This window comes from Stomoxys calcitrans, chromosome 1, assembly GCF_963082655.1.
Source record: "Stomoxys calcitrans chromosome 1, idStoCalc2.1, whole genome shotgun sequence".
In the NCBI taxonomy this organism is placed as follows: Eukaryota; Metazoa; Arthropoda; class Insecta; order Diptera; family Muscidae; genus Stomoxys; species Stomoxys calcitrans.
Genome location: NC_081552.1, coordinates 239437199 through 239463734, shown reverse-complemented (window position 1 = coordinate 239463734; position 26536 = coordinate 239437199). Strand labels below are relative to the sequence as shown.

The following is a 26536-nucleotide window of genomic DNA, read 5'->3' as shown; positions in this document are numbered from 1 at the left end:
ATTTTGTCCGATTTGGCTAAAATGTTGCACATAGTTTTTTCTTATGACTTCCAACAACTGTATCAAACACGGTTCAAATCGGTCCATAATCTGATATAGCTCCTATATAAACTGATCTCCCGATTTGACTTCTTGAGCCCCTGGAAGCCGCAAATTTCATCCGATTTGGTTGAAATTTTGCATGTGGTGTGCCGTTGGGACTTTCAACAACTGTGATAAGTACGGTCTAAATCGGTCTATAACCTGTAATAGCTCCCATATAAATCGATCTCCTGATTTGACTTCTTGAGCCCCTGGAAGCCACAAATTTTATCCAAATTTTTCCACAAATTTTTCATGCGGTGTTCTGATGCGGTGTTCGGACCAAGTACGGTCCAAATAAATCTATAACTTGGTATAGCTCCTATATAAACCGGCCTCCCGATTATCCTTTGCTGGAAATTTTAATTTATGCAGGTTTGACAGAAGTTTGGTGTGTGGAATAAAATTATGCCCTTCAACTAAATTAAGTTCATATGAATTTTTAGCCGAATCCATGGTGGTGGTCAGGTAGCGGTGTTGGTAACGTGCTAGGATTACCAGAGCAGGGGTGCTTAGATTACCAGAGCAGGGTTCGATTCCCGCCAGAAGCCTTGGTCTGTCGCTACTGTGGTATCACAATGGACCTAAAATTGTCTAAGTGAGTCTGTAAAGGACTGCCACTCTTACCTAACCTAACCTACTGCTGTTCTCTGATCTACATCAATAAGAAGACAAAGAACAAACAATTGAACACAAAAAATTTATGAAACAAATATTCTATACCATTTTTCTATGTTTTTTTTATTGTAGGTCTTCTTCCAACCTCTCCAAGAGGGCAACTACTATAGTCCCATATTTTCTCAATCGCAGTATGAGTTACTGATGCCCACGCCAATATTTGCTGGTTTTGATTTAACCGCCTTCGTTGAGATCTCAGCCAAAGATGACGATCTTACACAAAATCAAATTAATTTTACATCACTCACATCGAGTCAACATCACATTAGTGTTGGCACCAAGAATATCTCCAGCAGTGATAAGAAAACCTATTTTGCCAATATGACATTGGAGCGTATCTATATGGAATTGCCACAACAAATTGAGTTTGTAATAACAGCAACGGTGAGTAAACAAAGTGGAAAAAAAAACAAAACTAGATTTTAAGATGTTTAGAGACAATTAGGCAAAACATTGAAATAAAGTCGGCAGGTGACAACTATATGAAATGTTCTACAAAACTTAGTTTGGGTTGCAAAAGATAGATTTGAGGTCCGAGTTCTTCGCCTTAAACCTTTTTAACTCAAAAATGGTAGATTTATTACAACTTTTATTAACCCACCAAACAGCGTTCCATAAGGAACATTCAAACAATGTGGCCTTTAAAGATAATATGATGTTTTGAGAAGAGTTTGGGTTCCCGGTGAAAATAGGGTACTACTTTTTTTGATAGCCGAAGGGGGGACGGACCCTCCCCCATACCCCAATTTTCAAAAACGCCAGATCTCGGAGATGCATGCACCGATTTAAGCGAAATTTTGTATGCCACCTTATGCTACCCCAAAAACACGAAATTGGCAAAAAAATGTTTGGGTCAAATAATCTGGGATGACGCCCCATCCAAAACCCACACGAACGGCCAAGTTTCGTGGGGGTCCCCCACCCCCAAAAAAGCACCAAGAGGGCACTTTCACCGCATTGGGCAATATGGGTATCAAATGAAAGATATTTGAGAGTAGAGTACGAACTTGGCATTAAAATGTTGCCCTTAGAGTCGGGGTCTCCCCACCCCCAAAAACACCACCCAACAGGACACTTTAACCGCTTTGAGTAATATGGGTATCAATGAAAAGGTATTTAAAAGTGGGATACAAATCTTAGACAAAAAATTATTTTTTGGTGTCTGAGGGCCCTCCCCACCACCCAAAACCCCCCAGCAGGACAAATTTACCGATTGGGAAAATATGCATATCAAATGCAATCTATTTAAAGGAAGAGTTCAATCCTGACATAAAAAGGTATTCTATGGTATCTGAGGCGCCTCTCCACCCCCCAAAAACCCCTCAATAGGAAGGTTTACCGATTGGGACAATATGGCTATCGAACGAAAGATATTTGGAAGCTTATAAGAATTTGGTCCAAGGTGTCTAGGGGGCTTTCCCAATTAAAAAAAAAAAACCCAAAACCGGCATAAATGTCCAACGTCACAAAATGGGTATCAAATGAAAGTTCTTTGAGACTTGACCACGAATCTGGCACTCACAATTAGGACAAAGTCTGGGACCGGCCCACCCACTAAATACCCTTCAATAGGACTGCCTTCGATCGGACTACACAATCGGGATAATATGTCAATTAAAAGAAAGGTCTATTATAAGGATTCAAGTATGTGGGTCACGTCCTACCTTTCCGCAGTACAGTAGATCTCTACAATAAAAGACTCAAATAAATTGTCGTTTGGTTCTTAGCGTCGGAGGGACCGACCCTCTCCTCCCAATATATACAACGCCAAACTGTCATGTAGGATGACCGAGAATACATTGTACTTAAATGAAAGGTTGTGTTAGAGGGCAATTCCCTTCGCCTCAACAATAGAAACCATTTTTTTTTGTGATTGGTAGTGTGCAAAATATTTCGAACTAATCGCATTATCAATCTCCGAGATCTGGTATTTTTTAAATTAGGGTAATGAGAAGTGCTTTTTAGGGGCGACATTTCGACTCAAATATGGATATCAAATTCATGTCCACTCTCAAATCCCTTTACTTTGAAGTATGAACCGGGGTAAGTATGAACCGTTTGGAGGGTGTTTTAGGGCTGGGGAGGCCACCGGCACCTGAAAATAGATATCAAATTCGTTCTTTACTCCCAAATACCATTGCTATAGTCGGAAATGGAGTTCAGTATAAGAGGTGATTAAGGGCGTACCCCCAAAATTGGATATCATATTCGTTTTCTACTCTCAAATACCTTTCACTTGAGTCTCATATTGCCATAAAGGGTCAATAAATCTATTCGACGTATTATCAGGAGGAAAAGAGCCACCTTGACTTGAACGTAAATTTTAAGGTCATATTTTCAATCTACTCCCAAATATCTTTCTTTTGAATCTTATATAGTCATGGTCCTCTGATATGCCCATTTGAAGGTATTTGGGGGTGAGGCGATCTCCCATTACTTGGACCCAATTTTTTATGCCATATTAGTTATCTACTGCCGGATACTTTTCATTTGAGTCCCATATTGATAGGTTTAGAGGAGTTTTTGGGTTGGGGCCGCCCGCTGGGTACTTGGACTCAACATTTAATATGATATTCATTTTCTAGTTTCCAATACCTTTCATTTGATACCCATATTGTGTCCATCAGTTCTCTTTTTGTTTTGGGTGACGTTTTTGGTGTAAGGGGGAGGGTCAGCAACCATCCGATATCTAAAAATTATATAACCTATGTTTCTTTCTTTAGTCATGATGAGTCATATGCTCATTTGGGGAGTTTTTAGGGGGTGGGGTGACTCCCTACACATAGATCTGATTTTGTATGCCAGATTCGTAATCTACTCCCGAATACCTTTCATTTAAGCCCTATATTGATATGGACGACCAATTTTTCTGTTTTTAAACATTTTGGCGTTAGGGCGACTTCCTGGATACTTGGATTTTTAATACAATATTCGTATTCCACTCTTCAATACCTTTCATTTGATATCCATATTGTCTTTATCGGTCCACTTGTGATTTTGGGTCGTATTTTTGGGGTAACGGGGGGAGGGTCCGCCCCATTCCGATACGAACAAATTATAAAGCATATTTCTTCTTTCTGACCATATTCGTAATCTACTCCCGAATACCTTTCATTTGAGTCCCATATTGTCATGATCGTCATATATACCTATTTTAAGGGGTTTTGGGGCTGGAGAGGCCCCCCCCCCCGGGTACTTAGACCCAACTTTTATTATGAAATTCGTACTGTACTCTTGAATACCTTTCATTTGAAACCCATATTGCTCCGATCGGTCTACTTTTATTTTTGGGTAGTACTTTTGGGGTAAGGGGGAGGGTCCGCCCCCTTAATTATTATATATTATATGATATCCAACAACTGTGCCAAGTATGGTTCCAATCGGACCATAACCTGATATAGCTGCCATATAAACCGATCTTGGGTCTTGACTTCTTGAGCCTCTAGAGCGCGCAATTCTTATCCGATTGGAATGAAACTTTGCACGACGTGTTTTGTCATGATATCCAACATTTGTGCCAAGTATGGTTCAAATCCGACCATAACCTGATATAGCTGCCATATAAACCGATCTTGGGTCTTGACTTCTTGAGGCTCTAGAGTGCGCAATTCTTATCCGATTGGAATGAAACTTTGCACGACGTGTTTTGTTATGATATCCAACAAATGTGCATAGTATAGTTCAAATCGGTCCATAAACTGATATAGCTGCCATATAAACCGATATTGGGTCTTGACGTCTTTAGCTTCTAGAGGGCGCAATTCTTATCCGATTGGAATGAAATTTTGCACGACGTGGTTTGTTATGATATCCAACAACTGTGCATAGTATAGTTGAAATCGGTCCATAACCTGATATAGCTGCCATATAAACCGATATTGGGTCTTGACTTCTTGAGCTTCTAGAGGGCGCAATTCTTAGCCGATTGGAATGAAATTTTGCACGACGTGGTTTGTTATGATATCCAACAACTGTGCATAGTATAGTTGAAATCGGTCCATAACCTAATATAGCTGCCATATAAACCGATATTGGGTCTTGACTTCTTGAGCTTCTAGAGGGCGCAATTCTTATCCGATTGGAATGAAATTTTGCACAACGTGTTTTGCTATGACTTCCAACAACTGTGCTAAATTAGGTTCAAATCGGCCAATAACCTGATATAGCTGCCATATAAACCGATCTTGGGTCTTGACTTCTTGAGCCTCTAGAAGTCGCAATTATTATCCGATTTGCCTGAAATTTTGTACGACGGATCCTCTCATGACCATCAACATGCATGTTCGATATGGTCTGAATCGGTCTATAGCCTGATACAGCTCCCATATAAATCGATCTCTCTACATTACTTCTAAAGCCCCCAATGGGCGCAATTTTTATTTGAATTGGCTGACATTTTACACAGGTCTCCAACATATGATTTAATTGTGGTCCAAGCCGGACCATATCTTGATATCGCTCTAATAGCAGAGCAAATCTTTTCTTTTATCCTTTTTTTTGCCTAAGAAGAGATGCCTGGAAAAGAAGTCGACAAATACGACCCATGGTGGAGGGTATATAAGATTCGGCCCGGCCGAACTTGGCACGCTTTTACTTGTTTATATCTAAGATAGGAAATATATCGATTGGGGGTGAAAAGTCAAAGTCCTGTTCACGCGTTTTTGTTTGTTATTACAAATTTTAATATTTTAATTTTAAACCCTTTTAATTTAATTGTTTTTATATTTATTTTAAGCTTTTGATGTAATATATATGCATACATACAGATCGATTTTAATAGTCTATAGGTAAAAGTGCGTTACCTTAAAAAATCAATTGCATCTAAAATTTAGTAAACATTTTAATCCAAACACCAATGGAAAAAACCACAGGACTTTTGTTCGCAATGTTTTCACTGTGGGTGCTTTTCATTTTCACTCAGGCATCAAATGTGAAATTTTCCAACTTAGAATGTGAAACATTTGATAAGTCGAATGCTGTTTTCGAAAAGTGTTTGTTAAAAGCCCTGGCACGTCACAAAGTAAGTTTGGACATTTATATTAAACTGAATCAATTGCCTTTGGACAATATAACGGTAAGTTAAGGATCTCATGATTATACACTGATGGAAAAAAGGCAAACCGAGCTGACTATAACTTGCGGTAATGTTTCAGATAATGCCAAAAGGCATTAAATGCATTATATAATGCATTACATATGTTATTGTCCTAATAGCAACCGGTGCTGGTCTGTAATGTAGAGTGTATGGCCTTTGGCATACTTTCTTCAATCAGTGTATACAACTCATGTAAGAATTTTCTTGTCTAATTGTGGATTACTTGTTTAGATGAATGCGCAACTACTACACAAAGGTGGCAGCTATAATGGATTTAGACCCCTGCTTTATAATGACACCATGAATTTTTGTCGTTTCAAGAAAAATCCCAATCGTTGGATGTTTTGGAAAATAGTCTGGGATATAATGACTCCCTTTACGAATTTGAATCATACTTGTCCATTGAATGTAAGTGTGCTTATGTGGTTTTTAAAACCCTCCACCATAGGATGGGGGTATACTAATTTCGTCATTCTGTTTGTAACTCCACGAAATATAAGTCTAAGACCCCATGATGTATATAAATTCTTGATCGTCATAACATTTTAAGTTGATCTAGCCATGTCCGTCCGTCTGTCTGTCGAAAGCACGCTAACTTTCGAAGGAGTAAAGCTAGCTGCTTGAAAATTTGCACAAATACTTCTTATTAGTGTAGGTCGGTTGGTATTGTAAATGGGCTATATCGGTCCATGTTTTGGTATAGCTGCCATATAAACCGATCTTGGATCTTGACTTCGTGAGCCACTAGAGGTCGCAATTCTTATCCGATTTGGCTGAAATTTTGCATGAGATGTTTCATTATGACTTCCAACAACTGTACTGAGTATGGTTGAAATCGGCGTAAAACCAGATATAGCTGTCATATAATCCGATCTTGGGTCTTGACTTCTTGAGCCTCTAGAGGGCGCAATTCTCGTCCGATTCAACTGAAATTTTGCACGTAGTATTTTGATAGCACCTCCAACAACTACGTTAAGTATGGTTTAAACTGGTTCATGTTTTGATATAGCTGCCATATAATCCGATCTTGGGTCTTGACTTCTTGAGCCTCTAGAAGACGCAATTCTGATCCGATTTAACTGAAATTTTGCACGTAGTATTTTGATAGCACCTCCAACAACTACGCTAAGTATGGTTTAAATCGGTTCATGTTTTGATATAGCTGCCATATAAACCGATCTTGGGTCTTGACTTCTTGAGCCTCTAGAGGGCGCAATTCTTATCAGATTTTATTGAAATTTTGCACGTAGTGTTTTGGTAGCACTTGAAAAAACTACGCTATGTATGGTTAAAATCGGTTTATGTTTTGATATAGCTGCCATATAAACCGATCTTGGGTCTTGACTTCTTGACCCTTTAGAGGGCCCAAGTCTTATCCGATTTTATTGAAATTTTGCACGTAGTGTTTTGGTAGCACTTCCAACAAGTAAGCTAAGTATGGTTTTAATCGAACCATGGTTTGATATAGCTGCCATATAAACCGATCTTGGGTCTTGACTTCTTGAGCCTCTAGAGGGCGCAATTCTTATCCGATTTTATTGAAATTTTGCACGTAGTGTTTTGGTAGCACTTCCAACAACTACGCTAAGTATGGTTTAAATCGGTCCCTGGTTTGATATAGCTGCCCTATAACCGATCTTTGGTCTCGACTTCTCGAGCCTCTAGAGGGCGCAAGTCTTATCCGATTTTATTGAAATTTTGCACGTAGTGTTTTGGTAGCACTTCCAACAACTAAGCTATGTATGGTTTAAATCGGTTCATAATCTGGTAGAGCTGTCATATAACCCGATCTTGAGTCTTGTCTTTTTGAGATTCTAGAGGGCACAATTTTTATTCGATTTGGCTGAAATTTGGCATAGGGTGTTTTTTTATGACTTCCAACATCTGTACTGAGTGCGATTTAAATCGGTCCATAACCTGATATAGCTGCTATTTAAATCAATCTTGGATCTTGACTTCTTAAGCCACTAGAGGGCGCAATTCTTATCCGATTTGGCTGAAATTTTGCATAAAGTGTTTTATTATGACTTCCAACAACTGTGTCAAATATGGTCCAACTCGTTCCATAACCTGATATAGGTGCCATATAAACCGATCTTGAATCATGACTTCTTGAGCATCCAGAGGGTGTAATAATTATCCGATTTGGCTGAAATTTTGTACAACGGCTTCTCCCATGACCTTCAACATACGTGTGAAGTATGGTCCGAATCGATCTATAACCTGATACAGCTCCCATATAAACCGATCTCTCTATTTTACTTCTTGAGCCCCTTAAGGGCAAAAGTCTTACCCGAATTGGCTGAAATTTTCCACAATGACTTCTACTATGGCCTCCAATATTCAATTCAATTATGGTCCGAATCGGACCATAACTTGAAATAGCTCCATTATTATAGCAATTTTTTTTATCCTTTGTTTGTCTAAAAAGACGGTATGCACATAGAACTCGACAAATGCGATCTATGGTGGAGGGTACATAAGATTCGGCCCGGCCGAACTTACCACGCTTTTACTTGTTTTTGCTTAAAGTTTTTTTTTTTTATTTTACTATTCTTTTTAGCATGATGTTATAATTAGCAAATTAATTTTAGATCCCGGAAGTCTTAAACTTATTCCCTTTGCTCCGAATATTTATATGTTGAGACTTCGATTTTTCACTTACAATGTTGCCCTGTTGGAAGTGCGTGCTTATGTGAATATTTATAATTGAGTCCAAAATAATAATTTTCGCATTAGGAACAGTTTGATGTGTAATCTCTAAATATGTGGCTATTTTAAAAATAATGTATTGCAGCAATTCTTAAAAATTTGTATTTGATTCACAATTTTTTATAGTCCAACATTTATTCAGCGTTTTTGGTTATATATGTTAAAAAAAATAAAAATTTAAGGGACCAAAAATTTAAGCATTTTCTTGTTGGAACCCATCACCATGGATTCTGCTAAAAATGTATACAAAATAAATTTAAATGAAGAACAAAATTTTATTCTACATACCGCAAAAATTAAAGCTTCTAGGAACCGAACAAGGATAATCGAGAGACCAGTTTATATGGAAGCTATGCTAGGTTAAAGACTTATTTGGTCCGTACATGGCACAGTTGCTGGAAGTCGTCACAGAATGCCGCATCCAAAATTTCAGCCAAATCGGTGACATATTGCGGCTAGTACGGGTTCAAGAAGCCAAATTGGGAGTTCGGTTTAGTTGGGAGCTATATCAGGTTATAGACCGATTTAAACCGCACTTTGCACACTTGTTGGAAGTCATAACAGAACGTTACATGCAAAATTGTAGCCAAATTGGACGAAACATTCGGGTTGTAAAGGCTCAAGACGTCAAATCGGATGATCGTTTTATATGGGAGCTATATAAGGTTAGAAACAAGGCCACCTCTCAACAGACGAAGATTACACTGTACAAGACACTGATATTGCCCGTGTTTTTATAGGGCTCTGAGGCATGGGTACTTGTGAAAGCAGATGAGGCAGTACTTGGAGTATTTGAGAGAAAGATTCTTCGTAAAATATATGGACCCGTTTGAGAGTTTGGAGAATATAGGCGACGTATGAACCACTGGCTGTATGAGCTGTATGACGACGTATGCATAGTTACACGCATCAAAATACAACGGCTAAGTTGGCTAGGTCATGTTATCAGAATGGATAAAGAAGCTCCAGCAAAGAAGTCTTTTGAAGGCAAACACGGTGGTACACGCAAACCGGGAAGAGCAAAAGCCCGATGGAAAGATCAAGTGTTGGGAGACACCTCGAAACTTGGTGTCAGAGATTTAAGAATGTGCGCAGAAGATCCAGGCGCTTGGAATGTTATTCTACGTTCGGCTAGTGGAACAAATGTTCTGTCATAGCCAATTCGGACCGTACTTAGCTCAGATGTTGGAAGTCATAGCAAAACACTATGTGCATAATTGTAGCTAAATGGGACAAAAATTGTGGCTTGTAAGGGCTCAAGAAGTCAAATCGGGAAATCGGCTTATATGGGACCTATATCAGGTTATAGACCGATTTGCACCGTACTTGGCACTGTTGTCACAGGTCATAACAGAATACTACATACAAAATTTCAGCCAAATTGTGGCTTCCAGGGGCTCAAGAAGTCGAATCGGAAGATCGGTTTATATGGGAGCTATACCAGGTTATAGATCAATATGAACCACACTTAGTACAGTTGTTAAAAGTCATAGCAAAACACCATACGCAAAATTTCAACCAAATCGGATGAAAATTGCGGCTTCCAGGGGCTCAAGAAGTCAAATCGGGAAATCGGATTATATGGGACCTATATCAGATTATAGACCGATTTGGACCGTACTTGGCACTGTTGTCGGAGGTTTCAGCCAAATCGGACGAAAATTGTAGCTTCCAGGGGCTCAAGAAGGCGAATCAGAAGATCGGTTTATATGGGAGCTATACCAGGTTATAGATCGATATAACCCACACTTAGTACAGTTGTTAAAAGTCATAGCAAAACACCATATGCAAAATTTCAACCAAATCGGATGAAAATTGCGGCTTCCAGAGGTTCAAGAAGTCAAATCGGGAGATCGGTTTATATGGAAGATATATCAGGTTATAGACCGATTTGAACCGTACTCAGCACAGTTATTGGATGTCATAACAGAACAATATGTGCAAAATTTAAGCCAAATCGGACGAAATTTGTGACTTCCAGGGGCTCAAGAATTTAAATCAGGAGATCGGTTTATATGGGAGCTATATCCAAATCTGAACCGATATGGCCCATTTACAATCCCCAACGACCTACATCAATACAAAGTATCTGTGCAAAATTTCAATCGGCTAGCTTTATGCTTTCAACCGCTATCGTGATTTCGACAAACGGACGGACGGACATGGCTACATCAAATCAGAATATCAAGGTGATCCAGAATATATGGGTTGCCCAAAAAGTAATTGCGGATTTTTCATATAGTCGGCGTTGACAAATTTTTTCACAGCTTGTGACTCTGTAATTGCATTCTTTCTTCTGTCAGTTATCAGCTGTTACTTTTAGCTTGCTTTAGAAAAAAAGCGTAAAAAAAGTATATATGATTAAAGTTCATTCTAAGTTTTATTAAAAATGCATTTACTTTCTTTTAAAAAAATCCGCAATTACTTTTCGGGCAACCCAATATATACTTTATGGGGTCGCAGATCATTATTTCGAGGTGTTTCAAACGGAATGACTAGGTTAGTATACCCCCATCCTATGGTGGTGGGTATAATAAGAATTGTTATAGTTCTATTCGGAGGCCACCGTAGCGCAGAGGTTAGCATGTCCGCCTATGACACTGAACGCCCGGGTTCGAATCCTGGCGAGACCATCAAAAAAATTTTTAAGCAGTGATTTTCCCTTCCTAATGCTGACAACATTTGTGAAGTACCATGCCATGTAAAACTTCTCTCCAAAGAGGTGTCGCACTGCGCCACGCCGTTCGGATTCGGCTATAAAAAGGAGGCCCCTTACCATTGAGCTTAAAAAAAACTTGAATCGGACTGCAGTCATTGATATGTGAGAAGTTTGCCCCTGTTCCTTAGTGGAATGTTCATTGGCAAAATTTTTTGCATAGTTCGATTCGAACCATAAAAGAATAGAATATTTAAGACCATAGTATAAAGTCATTGGGTAATATTTCAGTCTAGTCGGATAAGAATTGCGCCTTGTAGGGGCTCAGGAAGTATATATGGGAGCTGTATCAGGCTATAGATCGATTCGGACCATATTGCACACGTATGCTTAAGGTCATGGGAGAAGCCGTTGTACAAAATTTCAGCCAAATCGGAAAGGAATTGCACAATCTAGAGTCCTAAGAAGTCAAGATCCCAGATCGCGTTTTATATGACAGCTATATCAGGTTATGGACCGATTTAAACCATTCTTCGTACAGTTGTTGGAAGTCGTAACAAAACGTAATGGTGCAAAATTCCAGCCAAATCGGATAGGAATTATTCCCTGTAGAGGCTCAAGAAGTCAAGACCCCAGATCGGATTATATGGCAGCTATATTAGGTTATGGATCGATTTGAACTATTCTTAGCACAGTTGTAGAAAGTCATAACAAAACATCACAAGCAAAATTTCAGCCAAATCGGATAAGAATTGCGCCCTCTAGTGGCTCAAGAAGTCAAGATCCCAGACCGTTTTATATGACAGCTATATCAGGTTATGTACCAATTCCAACCATACTTAGCACAGTTGTTTGAAGATATAACAAAACACCTCATGCCAAATCGGATGAGAATTACGCCCTCTAGAGGCCTAAGAAGTCTAGATCCCAGATCGTTTTTTATGACAGCTATATCAGGTTATGTACCGATGAGAGTTGCGCCCTCTAGAGGCCTATGCAGTCAAGATCCAATATCGGTTTATATGGCACCTATATCAGGTTATGTACCGATTTGAACCATACATAGCACAGTTGTTTGAGGATATAACAAAACACCTCATGCAAAATTTCAGCCAAATCGGATATGAATTGCGCCCTCTAGAGTCAAGATCCCAGATCGTTTTATATGGCAGCTATATCAGGTTATGTACCGATGAGAGTTGCGCCCTCTAGTGGCTTAAGAAGCCAAGATCCTAGATCGTTTTATATGGCTGCTATATAAGGTTATGTACCGATGAGAGTTGCGCCCTCTAGAGGCTTAAGAAGCCAAGACCCAAGATCGGTTTATATGGCAGCTATATCAGGTTATGTACCGATTTTAACCATACCTAGCACAGTTGTTTGAAGATATAACAAAACACCTCATGCAAAATTTCAGCCAAATCGGATATGAATTGCGCCCTCTAGAGGCCTAAGAAGTCAAGATTCAAGATTGGTTTATATGCCAGCTATATCAAAACAGGGTCCGATATGGGCCATTTACAATCTCAACCAACCACACTAATGTGAAGTATTTATGCAAAATTTCAACCGCTTAGCTTTACTCCTTTGAAAGTTAGAGTGTTTTCGACAGACAGACGGACGGACGGACAGACGAACGGAAGGACGGACATGGCTAGATCGACTTAGAATATCATGACGATCAAGAATATATATACTTTATGGGGCCTTAGACGAATATTTAGAGGAGTTACAAACAGAATGACGAAATCAGTATAGCTCCATTCTATGGTGGAAGGTATAAAAAGCGTAAACATACTTAGATATGCAAACTCCAATATAAACCGAATTGCTTCTTCATAAATTATTCTCTTTTAGGCTTCTTGAGCTTCTAGAACCATCATAATTCATGGTAAAAGGTACATCAATTTTGGTTCAGCCAAATAAGTTTTTAGGCTTTATTTAATTGAATTAAAGCATTACGATAATGTATAATAAATCGGTCGATTATTGCCAGTCATGAGCCTAAAAACATGAATTTAATGTAAATTAGCATAAACGCGAAACATTAAAAAAGTAAAGCATCTGATTAAAATTAGATTAATTAAAACCCTGAGGTTTATTTCATTAAACTTTAAATGACATAAAGTAGTTGAATTTTTACTTCAATATGGAGCAAATGAAAGGATTGTTGATCGCAATATTTGCCTTAATGGGAATTGTTAACCATGGCATGGGCATAAATATAAAATTTACAAATTTGGAGTGTGAAACTTACAATGAGTCTAAGGCTGTTTTTCAAAAATGTAGCCTAAAAGCCTTGTCACGTCACAAGGTCAGCATGAATATCTATCTCAAATTGAATGAGATGCCTTTGAACAATATAACGGTGAGTTCAATCAAAAATACCGCAGGAATTGTTTTGAAGACATTTTCTATACTTTCTTACCACACAGTTGAATGCCCAATTCCTCCATAAGGGGGCCGGCTATAATGGATATCGACCCTTTCTCTACAATGACACCATGGATTTTTGTCGTTTTATGAAAAATCCCAAACGTTGGATGTTTTGGAAAATTATTTGGGATGTTTTTACTCCCTTTACGAATTTAAATCACACTTGCCCATATGATGTGCGTTTTTAATGATGGTTCCTTTAAGCTTAAAACTTGTTTAATGTGTTTTTTATTTGATTATTTTTAGCATGATGTTATCATTGACAAATTAATTTTAGATCCCAAAAATATTGAACTTATTCCCTTTGCTCCCAATACCTATTTGGTAAGACTTAGATTTCTCACTAACAATGTCGATCTATTGGAAGTAAGGGTTTATGTGAATATTTACAATTGAGTCTTAATATTTGTTGCAAAAAAGGAAGAGTAATACCATAATCTATGATTATTTGAAAAAAATATATGTTTTTAGAAATTTTCAACAATTTTAAATTTTTGTTTAGTTTTCAAGTTGTACAAAATGTTTGCGATAGCCTTTGCTCTAATTTCATGTTTATTCAATATCCTGTTTAAAAACAATTTTGGCCCAGTCTAAGCTCATTTTGGCCCAGTCTAAGCTCATTTTGGCTTTACCTTCATCTCAACCTTTAATATTCATCTGCTCGTGGTGTCCTCCTGTAGTATCTGTTTCCAATACTCACTGAAACTTGTAATTAAAACAAGTAAAAAGGCGTTAAGTTCGGCCGGGCCGAACTTTGGATACCCACCACCTCGGGCATATATGTAAACCACCCTTCGTCAAAATCCGGTGAACAGTGCATACCTTATGCCCCATAGCAGCTATATCGAAATATGTTCAGATTTGGACCAAATAAAGGGTGATTTTTTTGAGGTTAGGATTTTCATGCATTAGTATTTGACAGATCACGTGGGATTTCAGACATGGTGTCAAAGAGAAAGATGCTCAGTATGCTTTGACATTTCATCATGAATAGACTTACTAACGAGCAACGCTTGCAAATCATTGAATTTTATTACCAAAATCAGTGTTCGGTTCGAAATGTGTTCAAATTTTGACAAATTTTGTTCAGCGATGAGGCTCATTTCTGGTTGAATGGCTACGTAAATAAGCAAAATTGCCGCATTTGGAGTGAAGAGCAACCAGAAGCCGTTCAAGAACTGCCCATGCATCCCGAAAAATGCACTGTTTGGTGTGGTTTGTACGCTGGTGGAATCATTGGACCGTATTTTTTCAAAGATGCTGTTGGACGCAACGTTACGGTGAATGAACACATTTCGAACCGAACACTGATTTTGGTAATAAAATTCAATGATTTGCAAGCGTTGCTCGTTAGTAAGTCTATTCATGATGAAATGTCAAAGCATACTGAGCATCTTTCTCTTTGACACCATGTCTGAAATCCCACGTGATCGGTCAAATACTAATGCATGAAAATCCTAACCTCAAAAAAATCACCCTTTACTTATAAGTACAAGTCATTGTTCAATTGCGTATAAAAAAATATTGGTCTTTTAAGTAGCTATATCTAAAATTAAACCGATCTGAACCATATACGGCACGGATATCGAAAAGCCTAACATAAGTCACTGTGTCAAATTTCAGTGAAATCGCATTAAAAATGAGCCTTTTATGGGGCCAGGACTTCAAATCGAGATATCGGTCTTGGGTTGCCCAAAAAGTAAGTAATTTAAAAGAAAGTAAACGCATTTTTAATAAAACCTAGAATGAACTTTAATCAAATATATAATTGCCATTTTGTTCGATAACCTTTTGCTATCTTCCTGGCAAATTTAGTATTCCACGCTCATAGAACTTCTGGCCTTTATCTGCAAAAAACTGAACCAAGTGCGATTTATAGCCTCATCATTGCCGAAAGTTTTACCATTTAAGGAGTTCTGCAAAGATCGAAATAAATGGTAGTCTGATGGTGCAAGGTCAGGGCTATATGGTGGATGCATCAAAAGTTCCCAGCCAAGCTTACTCAGTTTTTGGCGAGTGACCAAAGATGTGTGCGGTCTAGCGTTGTCCTGGTGGAATATGACACCTTTACGATTGACCAATTCTGGTCGCTTCTCCTTGATGGCTGTATTCAATTTGTCCAATTGTTGACAGAAAACATTCGAATTAATCGTTTGGTTCCTTGGAAGCAGCTCAAAATATACCACACTCTTCCAATCCCACCAAACAGACAGCATAACCTTCTTTTGGTGGATATCAGCCTTTGAAGTGGTTTGAGCTGGTTCACCATGCTTGGACCATGATCGTTTTCGACTAACGTTGTTGTAAACAATCCATTTTTCATCTCCAGTTATGATTCGTTTTAAAAACGGATCGAATTGATTGCGTTTAAGGTGCATATCACAAGCGTTGATTCGGTTTGTCAAACGAATTTCTTTCAGTATATATCAAGCTTTTTTTCACCAGTCCAAGATTTTTTATGTGATAATGAACGGTTGATTTTGGTATATTTAACTTCTCTCCTATCTCACGCTCAGTTACATGACAATCCAATTCGATTAATGCTTTGATTTGGTCATCATCAACTTCATTTGGCCGACCTGAACGTGGCTCATCTTTAAGTGAAAAATCTCCAGAACGGAATTTGCGAAACCAATTTTGACACTGTCTTCCGTTTAAGGCTTTATCACCATACACATCTCGTAACTTTTTAGCAACCTGCTCCGCGTTTTTTCCTTTACGGAAATAATAAAGTAAAATATGACGAAAATGCTCCTTTGTCGGCTCTATATTAAAATTGACGCCAAACAAACAAATGTAAACAAAATTTCGCGCACTTTTTTCTAAAGCAAGCTAAAAGTAACAGCTGATGACTGACAGAAGAAAGAATGCAATTACAGAGTCACAAGCCGTTGAAAAGATTTGTCTACGACGACTACATGAAAAATCCGCAATTACTTTTTGGGCAACCATATATGGCAGCTATGTCCAAATCTGGACCGATTTGCGTCAGGTTCCAGAAAAATATCAAAGAGCCATACACAACTCACTGTCCCAAATTTCGGCGAAATCGGACAATAAATGCGCCTTTTATGGGCCCAAAACCTTAAATCGAGAGATCGGTCTATATGACAGCTATATCCAAATCTGGACCGATCTGGACCAAATTGAAAAAACATTTTGAAGGGCCTGACACAACTCACTGTCCCAACTTTCGGCGACATTGGACAATAAGTGCGCCTTTTATGGGCGCAAAGCCTTAAATCGAGAAATTGGTCTATATGGCAGCTGTATTTAAAATCTGGACCGTTCTGGGCTAAATTGAATAATGAATCAAAGGGCCAAACACTGCTTACTGTCCCAAATTTCGGCGACCTCGGACAAGAAATGCGCTTTTTATGGGCCCAAAACCTAAAATCGAGAAATCGGTCTTATGGCGGCTATATCCAAATTTGAAGCGATCTGGGCCAAATTGTACAAGGATGTCGAGGGCCTAACATAACTCACTGTCCCAAATTTCAGCAAAATGCGATAATAAATGTGGCATTTATGGACCTAAGACCCTAAATCGGCGGATCGGTCTATATGGCAGCTATATCCAAATCTAGACCGATCTGGGCCAAATTGAAGAATAATGTCTAAGGGCCTAATATAAATCACTGTCCCAAATTTCATCAAAATCAGATAAAAAATGTGCCTTTTGTGGGCCTAAGACCCTAAATCGGCGGATCGGTCTGTATGGGGGCTATATCAAGATATAGTCCGATATAGCCCATCTTCGAACTTAACCTGCTTATGGACAAGAACAGAATCTGTGCAAAGTTTCAGCTCAATATCTCTATTTTTGAAGACTGTAGCGTGATTTCAACAGACAGACGGACGGACAGGGCTATATCGTTTTACGCTGATCAAGAATATATATACTTTATAGGAAATGGACGTTTCGATGTGTTGCAAACGGAGTGACAAAATAAATTCACCCCCATCCTTCGGTGGTGGGTATAAAAATATAGAAACATATAAACATCCGCTGAGAAACACATTTCCATTTGCCTATTGGTCAACATTTCAGTCATGAAACTTCCTTAAACCTAACTCTGTCCGCATTCATTTTTTTGTTATACCCACCATCATAGGGTGGGGATATGCTAATCCAGTCATTCCGTTTGTAACACCTCCAAATATTGATCTAAGACCCCATAAAGTATATATTGGGTTGCTCAAAAAGTAATTGCGGATTTTTCATATAGTCGGCGTTGACAAATTTTTCACAGATTGTGACTCTGTAATTGCATTCTTTCTTCTGTCAGTTATCGGCTGTTACTTTTAGCTTGCTTTAGAAAAAAAGTGTAAAAAAAGTATATTTGATTAAAGTTCATTCTAAGTTTAATTAAAAATGCATTAACTTTCTTTTAAAAAATCCGCAATTACTTTTTGGGCAACCCAATATATTCTTGATCGTCACGATAGCGGTCGAACGCATAAAGCTTGTCGCTTCAATTTTTCACAGATACTTAATATTGATGTAGGTCGTTGAGTCGTTGCAATTGGGCCATATCGGTTCATATTTGGATATAGCTCCCGTTCATATTTGGATATATTTGGATATAGCTCCGTTCATATTTGGATATAGCTCCCATATAAACCGATCAACCGATTTGATCTTTTGAGGCCTTGGAAGCGGTTATTTTTGTTCGATTTGGCTAAAAATTTGCACATGGTATTCTGTTATGACTTTCAACAACTGTGTCAAAATTTGCAAATTCTGCCCATGAACATTCCACTAAGGAACAGGGGCAAAATTCTCACATATCAATGAGTGCAGTCCGATTTAAGTTTTAAGCTCAATGATAAGGGGTCTCCTTTTTATAGCCGAGTCCGAATGGCGTGGCGCAGTGCGACACCTCTTTGGAGAGAAGTTTTACATGGCATAGTACCTCGCAAATGTTGCCAGCATTAGGAGGGGGAAAAAAATCGGTTCACAATCTGATATTGCTCCCATATAAACCGATCTCCCGATTTGATTTCTTAAGCCCCTGGAAGCTACAATTTTGATACCCCCCACCATAGGATAGGGTAAACTAACCTACTCATACCATTTCTAACACCTCGAAATATTGATCTAGGACCCCATAAAGTGTATATATTGTCGATCGTCGCGACAATCTGAGTCGATCTAGCCATGTCCGTCTATCGAAATGAAGATAGCGATCGAACGCCTAGAGCTAGCCGCTTAAAATTTTGCACAGATGTCGTTGGATATCGCAAATGGAACATATCGGTTCAGATTTAGATGTAGCTGCTATATAAACCAATCCCCCGATTTGACTTCTTGAGCCCCTGGAAGCTGCAATTTTTGTCCGATTTGGCTAAGATTGTGCACAAACTGTTCTGTCATGACTTCCAGCAACTGTGCCATGTACTGTCCAAATCGGTATATAACCTGATATAGCTCTCATATAAATCGATATCCCGATTTGACTTCTTGAGCCCTTACAAGCGGCAATTTTTGCCAGATTTGGCTGAAGTTTTGACTTTCAGCAACTGTGTCAAGTCATATAAACCGATCTCGGGATTTGACTTCTTGAGCCCCTGGAAGCCGCTGGTTTTGTCGGATTTAGCTTAAATTTTGCACATAGTGTTCTGTTATGACTTCCAACAACTGTTTCAAGTACGGTTCAAATAGGTCTATAACCATATATAGCTCCTATATAAACTGATCTCCCGATTTGACTTCTCGAATCCTTACAAGCCGCAATTTGTGTCCGATTTAGCAGAAATTTTGCATGTAGTGTTGCTATGACTTCCAACAACTGTACCAATTACAGTCCGAATCGGTCTGTACGCTGATATAGCTCCCGCATAGACCGATCTACCGATTTGACTTCTTGATTCCCTGAAAGTCGCTATTTTTGTCCGATTTGGCTAAGAAAGTGCACAAAATGTTCTTTCATGACTTCCATCAACAGCGTTAAGTACGGTTCAAATCGGATTATAACTTGATATAGCTCCCATATAAACCGATCTCCCGATTTGACTTCTTGAGCCCTTACAAGCCGCAATTTTTGTCCGATTTGGCTAAAATTTGGTATGTTGTGACTTCCAACAACTTCCATATAGACCGATCTCCTGATTTGACTTCTTGAGCCCCTGGAGAGTTGAAATTTTTGTCCGATTTGCCTGAAATTTGGCATGGTCTATAACCTAATAAAGCTCCCACATATATCGATCTTCCAATTTGACTTCTTGAGCCACTGGTAGGCGCAATTGTAATCCGATTTGATTGAACATTTGCGTGCGATTATCTGTTACGACTTCCAACAACTGTGCCAATTACGGTCAGTCAGTCAGTCTATTACCTGATATAGCTCCCATATAAACCGGTTTCTCGATCATCCTTGTGCGGTTCCTAGAAGCTTAAATTTTTGCTTGTTTGACATAGGTTGGAATGTAGAATAAAATTATGCCCTTCAACTAAATTTTATTTGTATAAATTTTTAGCAGAATCCATGGTGGTGAGCAAAGAGCGTAAGAAATAGAAGAGAGGGTTTCTGCTTTGTCTTCCCCGTTTCGAAAATAACTCGCGTTAAAGACACAACATTTTCCATGTATTCCAATTGGAATCACATTGAGGGTTGCAACATTTTCGGGTTATTCTGTTTTGATTCGGGCATTCGTTCGAACATTTTTTTGTATTTTGCTTTGTTTCTTTGCAACCGAAAGTTGGAATAAAGGAAAAACGAAATATCGTAAGCAATGCAAACATGTTGTGTCTTTAAAATTTGCCACTCTTCATCCCGTATTGGGCTCTAACGCCAGCTCTTATTTTTTCTTACGCTCTTTGGTGGTGAGTTCCCAAGATTCGGCCTGGCCGAACTTTGGCACGCTTTTACTTGTTTATTTCTATTTTTCTTCGAGACACAACAACAACCAAAACATCACTTGAATAGTGTTTAGTGTAATAGACCATGCTGTAATTAATGTTGCTTGTTACGTCCGCTCATGTATTTTGAATATTCTAGGTATTTTTTCTGGCTGAGATCATCTCATTATCTTTCCAAAAATTAAAATTTGATCATTAATTTCATTTAATCTATTTTTACTATCCTTCTAACAACATTTTTAGCAAATAACAATCTCTTTAGCAATAAGCTTGCTGTTCTGAAATGGCAAACATTTTGCTGTAACAGCAGAACTACTTTTGAAATGACAGCAAAAATAACTACTGACAGTCAGCAATCAGAGTTTGCTATTTACAACAGACTTTGCTGTATGAGTGTGTTGGAGTTTATATAAGACTCGGCCCGGCCGACCTTTAGGCACTTTTATTTATCAAAGTTTGTGAACTATGACTAAATGTGGATCTCGCGTCACATTTTAGCGCACCCCAATTAATGGATGTTGAAGTAAGCTACATCAGAGATAAGTCAGTGATCACAGTTGACATGAAGGAGTAATCTAGATTGGCGTGGACTGAATCTAAAGTTAAAATCACTCAGAATTGTTACTTGATATCTCATACTTCCCTATATCAAATTGAAAAAGTTTTACTCTAAGTCAAACTGCTGTCTAATAAACTATTGGGTTGCCCAAAAAGTAATTGTCGGTAATATAGTCGGCGTTGACAAATTTTTTCAACGGCTTGTGACTCTGTAATTGCATTCTTTCTTCTGTCAGTTATCAGCTGTTACTTTTAGCTTGCTTTTGAAAAAAATAGTGCGCGAAATTTTGTTTACATTTGTTTGTTTGGCGTCAATTTTAATATGGGTACCACATGTATTGAAAGAAATTCATTTAACAAACCGAATCATCAACGCTTGTGATATGCACCTTAAACGCAATCAATTCGATCCGTTTTTAAAACGAATCATAACTGGAGATGAAAAATGGATTGTTTACAACAACGTTAGTCGAAAACGATCATGGTCCAAGCATGGTGAACCAGCTCAAACCACTTCAAAGGCTTATATCCACCAAAAGAAGGTTATGCTGTCTGTTTGGTGGGATTGGAAGAGTGTGGTATTGTTGAGCTGCTTAGAAAGGACCAAACGATTAATTCGGATGCTTACTGTCAACAATTGGACAAATTGAATACAGCCATCAAGGAAAAGCGACCAGAATTGGTCAATCGTAAAGGTGTCATATTCCACCAGGACAACGCTAGACCGCACACATCTTTGGTCACTCGCCAAAAACTGAGTGAGCTTGGATGGGAACTTTTGATGCATCCACCATATAGCCCTGACCTTGCACCATCAGACTATCATTTATATCGATCTTTGCAGAACTCCTTAAATGGTAAAACTTTCGGCAATGATGAGGCTATAAAATCGCACTTGGTTCAGTTTTTTGCAGATAAAGGCCAGAAGTTCTATGAGCGTGGAATACTAAATTTGCCAGGAAGATGGCAAAAGGATATCGAACGAAATGGCAATTATATATTTGATTAAAGTTCATTCTAAGTTTTATTAAAAATGCATTTACTTTCTTTTGAAAAATCCGCAATTACTTTTTAGGCAACCCAATATTAGGTTCTTTAAGCTTCTAGGCCATTATTAATCATATTAAAAGGTACTTAAAGTTTGATTCAGCCAAATTAACTTTTAGGCTGTATTTTATTGAATTAGAGTATACAGCTAATGGATTCGTAGTTTGTTTCTTATTTTAAAGTTCATAATTTTTAAATATGTCGATTATTGCGAGTCATGATCCCAAAAATGTCCATTTAATGTATGTTTAATAACATATAATGCAAAACAAAAGCTACTAAACTATTTTTAGAATAATTAAAAACCTGAGCGATTATTAAATTGATTTTTACCATACATAAATCAGTTGAGTTTTAACATCAACATGAAGCAAATTAAATATGTGCTGATCGCAATATTCATCCTATTGGGAGTTGTAAACCATGGCATGGGAATAAATATAAAATTTACGAATTTGCAGTGTGAAACTTACAATGCATCTAAGGCTGTTTTTCAAAAATGTTTCCTAAAAGCCTTGTCACGTCATAAGGTCAGCATGAATATCTATCTCAAATTGAATGAGTTGCCTTTGAACAATATAACGGTGAGTTCAATCAAAAATACCGCAGGAATTGTTTTGAAGACATTTTCTATACTTTCTTACCACACAGTTGAATGCCCAATTCCTCCATAAGGGGGCCGGCTATAATGGATATCGACCCTTTCTCTACAATGACACCATGGATTTTTGTCGGTTTATGAAAAATCCCAAACGTTGGATGTTTTGGAAAATTATTTGGGATGCCTTTACTCCCTTTACAAATTTAAATCACACTTGCCCAATGGATGTGAGTTTTTATTGCTGGCTCTCTCTAAAGCTTAAAATTTTGACAAATAGTTGTATTTATTTTCCAGCATGATATAATCATTGATAAATTGATTTTGAATCCTCAAAATATTGAACTGATTCCCTTTACTCCGAATACTTACATGTTACGGCTTAAATTTCAGACTTACAACGTTGCCATATTGGAAGTAAGGGCTTATGTCAATATTTACAATTGAGTCATTCGTAATGCTTGATGCATGAAGCAGTGAGTTATTCCAAAAAATAAATGGTTATTTAAACAAAAAACAAAAAAGGAAAAAAAAAATATGTTTGTTATTGTCAGATGAAGAAGACAATTAACTAAAACGAAAAGTTCGGCCGGACCGAATCTCGGGAATCCATTATCAAGGGTTCTGTTAAAAATTTCAACTAATTAACTTAGTTGAAGGACATGGGTGTACTTTACGTGCCTAATAACTGCCAAATCATAAAAACTAAAAGTTTCCGTAGAAGACTAATTGGGAGCTCAATTTATAGGGGAGCTATATCTGGTTCCAAATCGATTTAAATCACACTTAACGCGGATGTTGGAGGTCATAACACAGCACTATGTGCAAAACTTCAACACTGTCAGGACCTCAAATCGGGATACCGGTTTTTATGGGAGTTACAATAGGTTATAAATCGATTTGGATCTCACTAGGTACTGTTGTTGGAAGTCGAAACAAAACACTCTGTGCCAAATTTAAACCAAATCGTATAACAATTGCGACTTCCAGTGGCTCAAGATATTAAATCGGGAGATCAGTTTATATGGGAGCTACAGCAGGTTAAGGACCGAAACAAACCAGACTATAAATGTTGAAAGTCATAATGGAGAACAACGTACAACACTTCAGACAAATCGGATAATAATTGCGTCCTCTAGAGGCTCAAGAAGTCAATATCCCAGATCGGTTTGTATGGCAGCTATATCAGGTTATGAACCGATTTGAACCATACTAGGCACAGTTTTTGGATATCATAACAAAACATGTCGTGCAAAATTTCATTCCAATTGGATAAGAATTGCGCACTTTAGAGGCTCAAGAAGTCAAGATCGCAGATCGGTTTATATGGCAGCTGTATCAGGTTATGGACCAATTTGAACCATACTTGACACAGTTGTTTGATATCATAATAAAACACGTTATGTAAAATTTCATTCCAACCTCAGAGGCTCAAGAAGTCAAGACCCAAGATCGAGGCGGCTATATCAGTTTATGGACTGATTTAGACCATACTTAGCACAGTTATTGGAAGTGATACCAAAACACTAGGTGCAAAATTTCAGCCAAATCAGATAAGAATTGCGCCCTCTAGAAGAAGTCCAGATCCGAGATCGGTTTATATGGCAGCTATATCAAAACATGGACCGATATGACATATTTATACTAATAAGAAGTATTTGTACAAAATTTCCAGCGTCTAGCTTTGTTCCTTCGAAGTTCTTTCGATAGACAGACGGACGGACATGGCTAGATCGACTTAAAATGCCATGACGATGAAGAACATATATACTCTATGGAGTCAAAGATGCATACTTCGAGGTGTTATAAACGGAATGACGAAATTAGTATACATCCCATCCTTTGGTGGAGGGTGTAATAATGAATGGATCAATTGTTGTACCCACCACCGTAGGATAGGAGGTATATTCAATTAGTCAATCCGTTTGCAACACATCGAAATATCAATTTCGGACCCTATATTTCAGATCGTCGTAAAATTCTAAGACGATTTAACGATGTCCGTGTGTCTGTCCGTCCTTCTGTAGTAATCACTTTAGAGCATTCAAAAATTGAGATATTGAGCTGAAATTTGGCACAGATACGTCTTTTTAATGCACGCTGGTTAAGTTCTTGAATGAGTTAAATCGGACTATATTTGGATATAGCTGCTATAAAGACCGATTTTCTGATAAAGGATCTAATGCCCATAAAAGCTTTATTTATCATCCGATTTTGCTGAAATTTGAAACAGTGAGGAGACAACTGACCCAAATAAGGTTCATATCGGACTATATTTAGATATTTTTTGGCTGAAATTTGCAACAGTGGGTTATTTTAAGCCTCCCGACTTCGGACCTAAATATGGATTAGATCGGTCCATATTTAGATATAGCTGCCATATATAGACCGATCTGCCGATAAAGGGTCTGAAGGCCATACAAGATTTATTTGTTACCCGATTTCGCTAAAATTTAAAACAGTGCGTTATTATATGCCTCCTGATATCTGAACCAAATGTGGTACAGATCGGACTATACTTAGATCCAGCTGTGATATAGACCGATCTGCCGATAAGGGGTCTGAAGCCAATAAAAGCTTTATTTATTACCCGATTTGCCTGAAATTTAAAACGGTGTATTTTTTGTTAGCCTCCCGACATCTGAACCAAATGTGGTACAGATCGGACTATACTTAGATCCAGCTGTCATATAGACCGATCTGCCGATAAGGGGTCTGAAGCCAATAAAAGCTTTATTTATTACCCGAATTGCCTGAAAATTGAAACAATGAGCAGGTTAAGACCTCCCAATAGCTGGCTTAAATATGCTTCAGATTGAACTATATTTAGATATAGCTGCCATATAGACCGATCTCCCTATAAAGGGTCTGAAGGCCATAAAAGGTTTATTTTTTATCCCATTTCGCTGAAATTTAAAACAGTGGGTTATTTTAAGTCTCCCGACATCTGACCTAAATATGGATTAGATTGGTCCATTCTCAGATATAGCTGCCATATACGCCGATCTCCAGATAAAGGGTCTGAAGGCCATAAAAGGTTTATTTTTTATCCCATTTCGCTGAAATTGAAAACAGTGGGTTATTTTAAGCCTCCCGACATCTGACCTAAATATGGATTAGATTGGTCCATTCTTAGATATAGCTGCCATATACGCCGATCTCCAGATAAAGGGTCTGAAGGCCACAAAAGCTTTATTTTTTATCCGATTTCGCTGAAATTTAAAACACTGGGTTATTTTAAGCCTCCTGACACCTGAACCAAATATGGTTCAGATCGGACTATATTTAGATATAGCTACCATACAGACCGATCTCCCTATAAAGGGTCTGAAGGCCATAAAAGCTTTATTTTTTATCCCATTTCGCTGAAATTTAAAGCAGTGGGTTATTTTAAGCCTATCGACATCTGACGTAAATATGATTCAAATCGGACTATATTTAGATATAGCTGCCATATAGACCGATCTGCCGATGAAGGGTCTGAAGTCCATAAAAGCTTTATTTTTTACAAAATTCAACAGTGTCTTATATTTATTAAGCCACTCAATGCCATGCCGGTTTTGGGTGCCTTAGTTATCCAATTTTCACCAGATTGTGGCGAAAGGGGGTTTACTTATACACCCGAGGTGGTGGGTATCCAAAGTTCGGCCCGGCCGAACTTAATGCCTTTTTACTCATTTTTAATTATTTGAGAGCTTTTTTTTAATAAAATATAATATGCATGATGGACCGTATCAATGTTTGACTTATTTTTAAAACAATTAAAAACTTGTGCGTTCTTCAAATCCATTTCGAATTTAGCAGACACTCATA

At 38.0% G+C, this 26536-nt stretch overlaps 1 protein-coding gene across 1 annotated transcript in view; it reads left to right on the top strand.

Annotated features, from left to right (window-relative positions):
• Positions 1-26536, top strand: part of LOC106090758 (uncharacterized) — a 49482-nt gene that overhangs the window by 5314 nt on the left and 17632 nt on the right. The window contains exons 3-12 of the mRNA XM_059369002.1: positions 832-1143; positions 5681-5833; positions 6086-6262; positions 8418-8537; positions 13354-13590; positions 13658-13834; positions 13905-13982; positions 22587-22709; positions 22777-22953; positions 23021-23140. Coding sequence (XP_059224985.1) covers positions 832-1143; positions 5681-5833; positions 6086-6262; positions 8418-8537; positions 13354-13590; positions 13658-13834; positions 13905-13982; positions 22587-22709; positions 22777-22953; positions 23021-23140 — 1674 coding nt within the window. The remainder of the gene's footprint in view (positions 1-831; positions 1144-5680; positions 5834-6085; positions 6263-8417; positions 8538-13353; positions 13591-13657; positions 13835-13904; positions 13983-22586; positions 22710-22776; positions 22954-23020; positions 23141-26536) is intronic.